Raw genomic sequence first — 7,619 nt, forward strand, 5'->3', positions numbered from 1 at the left:
CTTCGGGTCATTGTCATGTTGGAAGACCCATCTTCAATGCTCTAACTGAGGGAAGGAGGTTGTTCCCAAAATCTCACAATACATGGCCTCGGTCCTCCTCTCCTTAATACAGTGCAGTCGCCCTGTCCCATGTGCAGAAAACCCCCCCCAAAGCATGATGCTTCCCCCCCCCATGCTTCACAGTAGGGATGGTGTTCTTGGAATGGTACTCATCATTCTTCTTCTTCCAAACACGGTCAGTGGAATTATGACCCAAAAATTCTATTTTGGTCTCATCTGACCACATGACTTTCTCCCATGACTCCTCTGGATCATCCAAGTGGTCGTTGGCAAACTTAAGACGGGCCTTGACATGTGCTGGTTTAAGCAGGAGAACCTTCCGTGCCATGCATGATTTCAAACCATGACGTCTTAGTATATTACCAACAGTAACCTTGGAAACGGTGGTCCCAGCTCTTTCCAGGTCATTGACCAGCTCCTCCCGTGTAGTTCTGGGCTGATTTCTCACCTTTCTTAGGATCATTGAGACCCCACGAGCTGAGATCTTGCATGGAGCCCCAGTCCGAGGGAGACTGACAGTCATGTTTAGCTTCTTCCATTTTCAAATGATTGCTCCAACAGTGGACCTTTTCTCACCAAGCTGTTTGGACATGTCCCCGTAGCACTTTCCAGCCTTGTGGAGGTGGACAATTTTGTTTCTAGTGTCTTTGGACAGCTCTCTGGTCTTGGCCATGTTAGTGGTTGGATTCTTACTAATTGTATGGGGTGGACAGGTGTCTTTATGCGGCTCACGACCTCAAACAGGTGCATCAAATTTAGGATAATAAAAGGAGTGGAGGTGGACATTTTGAAGGCAGACTAACAGGTCTTTGAGGGTCAGAATTCTAGCCGATAGACAGGTGTTCAAATACATATTTGCAGCCGTATCATACATATAAATAGTTTAAAAAATCATACATTCTGATTTTTGTTTTTTTTTTTTTAGATTATGTCTCTCACAGTGGACATGCACCCACGATGACAATTTCAGACCCCTCCATGATTTCTAAGTGGGAGAACTTGCAAAACACCAGGGTGTTCAAATACTTATTTTCCTCACTGTATGTGTTGGTCAGTTTTTTGGCTGGACAATCCCATTTTTAACATTAAAGTGAGCTGAGCAAACAGAGAAACATATCTATGTTGACAAAGTTTCCTTTTGGGGACGTCATTTGAAATTGGGAAAAATTTGAAGTTGGGAAAAAAAGATGATAATAAATTGCAATATATCGCAGAATATTGCAATATGTTCAAAAATCGCAATAATATCGTATTGTGACGCCTCTGGGGATTCCCACCCCTAATGAAAGCAACATGCGTTTTAGATGGAGTAGATCCAGTTGTTCCTCGTCCTCGTCTGCTTAGCATTGTTATATTGTACGTGCAGGAGATTTCTACCTAAAGTTATAGATTTTTATTTATCTCTCTTTAAACTGCCAAGAACCTCTCAGTGGTGTTTTTTCACTGTATCTTCAATGAAACATTTCTGTTTATGTTAACCCTTGTGTTGTCTTCCCGTTCGGGTCAAACTCACCCGTGACTTATTTTGGGTTTTAAAAACAACACTAAAATAAAATAATACTTCATAATCTATTACCAAATATTGTCTTTATCTCAATTTCCAACAATTGAGATGACATCAATGTTTAGGGAATGCAATCAGTCTCTTCTAGCACACGATTAAAAATGGAAGTGGGGTTCCTTTTTTGTCACAAGGTTCTAATTCATGTTAAAAATCCATGTGATCATTATTATGGTCCAGAACAATTTTCTGAATTGAGTCAGGAATACATGTTTATCACAGAAAATAGGGCAAGGCCATTGAAAGAAGGTAAAAAAAAATGAAAAAGGAAAAAATGTCACTTTTTCTTCTTGTAAAAATTTGAAATGTGTCAATTTGACCAAATACCATACAAGGGCTGAGTGGATTGATTGATTGATTGATTGATTGATTGATTGATTGATTGATAGATAATGACTTCACAACTACACTCAGTGGCCACTTTATTAAGCACAACTGTACAATATAATGTAATCCAATACTGTCCTGCCATAAAATCTCATTTGATGAGGCCTATAATCTCAACTTTGTGTTGACATTGTGTCATCACGAGGGAGGGCCATTTCACTTCCATGTTTGAGCATTGAGGTCATGTGAATCAGTGATGGCGCTGTAATGGACGACAGCTGTTTAAATACTTTTGGTAATATACTTGGCATCCGTGTATCAATACATTATTGCCACGAATAATGTAGCAATACTATGCTGTATCCATTTTCCTCCCCACCCCTAGTACCTAATAAAGTGGCTACTGAATGTATTTTAATATCCCTTGTAGTACTAAAGAAGACATAACTTTGGGCTCTGCAAACCTGGAGTCAGGGTTGTTGGTTATTGTCTGGCATCTGATAGAAACACTAATCTATTAACCCAGAAAATAACCAGCAGATTAAAAATATTTTTTTGCGGCCCTGAAGTTTTATTAATTAACTCTCTCACTGACAACTCTGTGCAGGGTTGCAATGTAACACAGTTCAAATACTTTGTTACTTGAGTAGAATTTTCACATATCTGTACTCTATTAATAATTCTGAAAACTTTTACTTTTACTACACTTCATTTTCACGCGATATCTTCGTTACTTGCAAGAAATGTTTTGGTACGTTGGAGAGAAAGGCTTCCTCACAAAAAAAAAAAAATTCTGTTTCTGTTCTTCTCTTTGTCGATGTCAGACTTGATGTTTAAGAAGGTGTGGGCACCCTGAATATTATGGGTCACGTTAATGAAACCACAATACAGTTCATAATCAAATATATATATTTTTTTTTTTTAACTTTTACTTCTAATAGTTAAGTACATTTTGAAACTCCAGTACAGTGAATATCAGATACTTTAAGACTTTTCCTCAAGTAATATTCTAAAAGGAGACTAGCTTCTACCAAAGTCATTCTCTGGTAAAGTACTTGTACTTTTACTCACGTATCGCAAGTTCCAAGTACTTTATACAAGAACTGACTCTGTGTCAAAGCCTACCAGAGCAGAGTATCATTCATTTGATAAAGGGATTGTAATCAGATGTTGCTGATTCCTTTCATGCTGGCTAAATATCTAAAGATTTCAGTTGTATGGAAACAGCAGGCATCAGGGCTGTTGAATATCTAAAAACAAGAGGGTCGGACTGCTGTAAATCCGCCTTATTGGTTTTAACATACTTCATATTCTCTCTCTGTCTCTGTGTCTCTCTCTCTGTCTGTCAGGAAATCCATCACATAGAAGGGCTTGTCGTGGTCGCGTCCTGCAAGACTTCACTGTCGTCTCTCCTGACTATAAAACCAACGGCGCCCTCTTCAGGCAAAAAGAGGAGCAGCAGCCAAACATCAGACGAGAGCGATGCCGAGAGTGAAACGGAGAGCGCTGCTGGGAGCAGAGGAGGAGGGTATGAGGGTATGCGGGGGGGCACTAACCTCCTCTCTTCCTCCTCTTCCTCTCCATCGTTGCTGTCAGCTCCTTTATGCCCCGAGCCGTCGCCGTTACCGCCGGGCTTCTCCTCAAACCAAACACCATCAGACTTCTTCATTCCCCAGCCTGAACCCTCCGCCTCTGCAGAGACACAGTCCCGTGCTGAACTGAAGGATTCTCTGCCGATATCGGAGCAGAGTTCAGACCCCCGTCCTGCAGACCTTTTGACTGTAGGAACAATCCAACCGGAGAAGGCGGAGGAGAATGTGGCGGGAGACGGGCGCAGCCAGGATGTCAACCTCTTCACGTTAACCTTTGGCACGCATAAGGAGGAAAATGAGGAGAAATCCTATTTGGACGTGGCAGAGGTGGAGACAGAGTCTTCCCCTGCTTCAGAGGTGTACGACACCATTCCAACTCCTCCCTCACAAACTGTGGACGCCAAGGACGTTTCCATAGCAACGGTTTCCTGCTCCAACGGCGAGGAGGACGATGAGGGGGACGAGCACTCTGGATATATGAAGCGTCCATAGATGTCCGACAGGACTGATTATAGAAATCTTGCGGTTTTCCAGTTGGAAGTTACTCCATTTCCAGTCTTTTTACAATTTCATAGTTAGGGATGTACACTTAACGTGTACATAAATAAAATACACTCAACACAATACACTCATCTCCCGATTCGATTGATGATACCATTTTCCCAGGATTTATTTAACAGATTGAGCTGCAGATAAGTGACTAAAAAATATTTCTTTATTTCTATAAACTGTGCAAAACAACAAATGTGTCCTCTTATCAAAAGAGACACTCAAATTGGATTTAATCTTACTGGAGTTAATAATTCTGATCATCACATGTGACAGACCCCGTGAACTGGAGGCGTTTGTGTAAAAGACAAGTCTTAAGAGCCGTCGGAGAACACTTCACCTCACAGGAAACCATAAGAGAGAAGGTTTTAGGATCAAAACTATACAATAATATAGAGTACTGTTCTTGCATGAGGCCCATTGCATTGCCCATATAATTTACTGTAAATAGTAGTAAACATCAGTGCTTCCTCTGCAGGTAAAGGGCAGTCAGGCTACCTCTCACTACCTAAAGAAATGTATTTGCTTGGAGTCAGAGGAAAGGTTCCTATTCATTAACTTTGGACAGTGAAGGCTGCTAGACAGAAACCTAGAAGCAGCTCGTTAGGACTGATGCTGGACATGTACATCAGCGCCTACTTGATAGAGGAACTCATAATATTTTCCTTCCGGGACATGCAGGGAGTTCATCCCTGGAATTTTAGGGCATTAGTGGAAAGGAACTTATCCACCCAAACCAGTCAGTAGCAGTGGACTTTGCAACGCCGGATGGCTTTTGTCCGACTATGCTTTGTTTCTTTCAGTCGGGAGCCAAACGTGTTGCATCGCTTGGAGACAAGGCAGGACGTTACAATTGTAGCGGTTAATGGCACGTTTCGGTGTTGATGTGTTGGGTATTTCTCCCTCGTGTTCAGGTCCCCCTCTCTTGGTGGTTTGTAAGTGGAAAGCCACGTAAGTAGAACAGTCAAGGGAGAGAGGGAAAGCAGGTACCTCTTCACATTCCATCCAATACACATCCAGTGCATTGTACTGAATATCCCTGACTCATGATTTACAGCCTGAGAGCGTCTTAAGGCGATAACCAAACTTGAAATATTCTCCTTCAACATGCACTGAAACTTTGTGAATAAAGCAAAGGCAGAATGGTAGTTTGCAAATAAACTCCAATTTAAAACAATTTATAGAATTTGAAATGTATTTAAAAAAAAAAGAGAGAGAGAAGTGTCAGGTTAATCAATTAAGACATTTTCTATTTTCTGTTTTGTAGGTTAAATGCTGTAAAAAAAGCCCTTTGATATCGTGTTTGCTGATTGACTCGCAGCACCTTTAAAAACAAATATCTATGATTCAAAAATTATAGTAGAAATGATCCCATTCATCATGTTGTATTTCAATTTTTTTTAAATCCTGACTGACTGTTTAGGTTCTTATACATCATGCATTTCTAATCATATGACTGAGGAATATGAGTGAATGTTACACAGTTATCTACAGGACATGGCTGCATAAATTGCATTCTGTTTTTATTTTGCCATATAAACATGTTCAATCATAATTGCATTGCACTTATTTGTAGCTACACCTTGTATCAGGCTAGTAGGATAATACATGTATTGTGTACTTTGTGTATTGTTACAGTATGCAGCCAACTTTATTCAAGAATATAATTGAAAAATTCCATGTGTCATAATACTTATTAAAATCTTAATGTCATTCTCATTATACAGCCATTCACAACAAATAAAAATTACATTTTAGCACACAAGCCATGGTTTGTTATACGTAATTGTAGTAAAAAAGTACAAATTCTTCAAGCTTACTTTGGACAGAAAGATACTGAAGCACAGATAAATATACTGAACTCAAGAACGAGAAATAAAAGTCCCAGATCCGAAACGAGGTGAAGTTAAAGTCGAGCTTGCTGACAGTTTCTGTCGAGCGACTGTGAGAGCTAACTCAGTTAAAGTCAGGACTGGAAGGGCAATATGCACAGGGAGGGACTTCTGGGGAAACAGAAACTCAGCGCTGCATATGACAACAACCAGTGTTCATTTCCCAACCCCCACATAGACCCCGGCTCCCTCCCATCCCTCTCTATATGTTGTGTGTACTCTGACCCAAAAAGCAGCCTTATCTTAAACTGCAAGCCAGCAAACATTGAATGGAGGGACCATGGGGCTGTGGATGCTTCTCCTTCTGCATTTACACCTTGCTAATGCTCCCTGGTTTGGATGTGGGGAGGAAGTATGGTAAATATGTGAGATGAATGCATGTTGCCGCTGTTCACGTCAGCTTTTTTAGTGTTGTGAAGGGACATTGTGTGTGTGTTTAATCCTCTTCATATCTATGTGTTTACACCTTTGGTCTGAGATGTGTGTACAGGTGTATATGGATGTTGGCAGGAGGAGTAAAGGCTATGTTATTCTTTCCAACTTTGCTCATAGCTCAGTATGGGCTCACTTAGAAATGTTTCTGTGATTTTTGTAGATGTAGTTTAGTGTTAGAGAGTTATAAAAAAATAAGGAAAGACCAACCAATATTACTGAATTCTAATACTGTCACCGTCACTCTGGAATTTCATATATATATATAATATTGTTATTGTGTTCTCCCTGCAGGGGTGTGTGTTTCCCTCCCTGCACCTTCCAACGTCTCCATCTCCTCCTACAACATGGAGCACACACTCCGCTTCCTGCCTGGCCTCGACACTCCCTCTGACACCAACTTCACTGTTCAAACCTTCAGCCCCAGGTATTCAGTCCACAGAAAGCTACGATAGAGCGGAAAGAAGAGGTGTTAAGATGGATCGGGTCTTGATTCTTGATCAGTAAGGTTAGGGGAATTTCAGTTGCAAAACTTTAGATTGGACAGGTAGTCTAGCTAGCTGTCTGGATTTACCCTGCAGAGATCTGAGGACCAGGTAACCATAGTCCTCAGATTGGACAAATAGTCTAGCTAGCTGTCTGGATTTACCCTGCAGAGATCTGAGGACCAGGTAACCAGAGTCCTCAGGAATCCACCAGAGTTTTACAATCCAACACAGACAGAGGAAGGGGATGGACATCTGGCCGAAATTAGGCGAAATTGTCCGACTGCAACAGAGCAATCCTGGAAGTAGACAGTCGTGTAGTTAGACTAGCTTTGACATAAAAAGGATTCTCAGAAAACTTCTGCTGCAAATTGTATAATCAAGTCGCAACCCTCAAATGTATTTTATAATATAGTGACATTAAGAATTGACACCCAAAAAGTTAGTTTAAGGTACTTTTCCATTGTTATAAGGCAGATATTTAAAGATGGATTTCTAATTTATTAATCAATATCAGATGTCAATATCAATTTTATTTCTATAGCACATTTAAAAATGGGTGAACAGGGTTGATTTCAAATACATAAATAATAACAAGTGTAAAAATGACTCCGACCAAAGTGAATCACGTGGAAACAAAACACTTTAAAACATCAGAAACCAGGTTAACGAAGGTTAAAAGCTGCAGCAAAAAGGTGCGTCTTAAGCAGCGATTTAAACG

General features: G+C 40.5%; 2 protein-coding genes across 2 annotated transcripts in view; both read left to right on the forward strand.

The window, feature by feature from the left end:
- The window catches only part of LOC116698079 (interferon lambda receptor 1), a 29,094-nt gene extending 23,848 nt beyond the window's left edge, over positions 1-5,246 (forward strand). The window contains exon 8 of the mRNA XM_032529848.1: positions 3,298-5,246. Coding sequence (XP_032385739.1) covers positions 3,298-4,032 — 735 coding nt within the window. The 3' untranslated portion in view covers positions 4,033-5,246. The remainder of the gene's footprint in view (positions 1-3,297) is intronic.
- Positions 5,247-6,155: 909 nt separating this feature from the next.
- The window catches only part of LOC116698442 (uncharacterized), a 29,820-nt gene continuing 28,356 nt past the window's right edge, over positions 6,156-7,619 (forward strand). The window contains 2 exon segments of the mRNA XM_032530381.1: positions 6,156-6,338; positions 6,708-6,840. Of these exon segments, the coding sequence (XP_032386272.1) occupies positions 6,251-6,338; positions 6,708-6,840 (221 nt within the window). The 5' untranslated portion in view covers positions 6,156-6,250.

The sequence above is a fragment of the Etheostoma spectabile genome, chromosome 11, assembly GCF_008692095.1.
Source record: "Etheostoma spectabile isolate EspeVRDwgs_2016 chromosome 11, UIUC_Espe_1.0, whole genome shotgun sequence".
Lineage (NCBI taxonomy): Eukaryota > Metazoa > Chordata > Actinopteri > Perciformes > Percidae > Etheostoma > Etheostoma spectabile.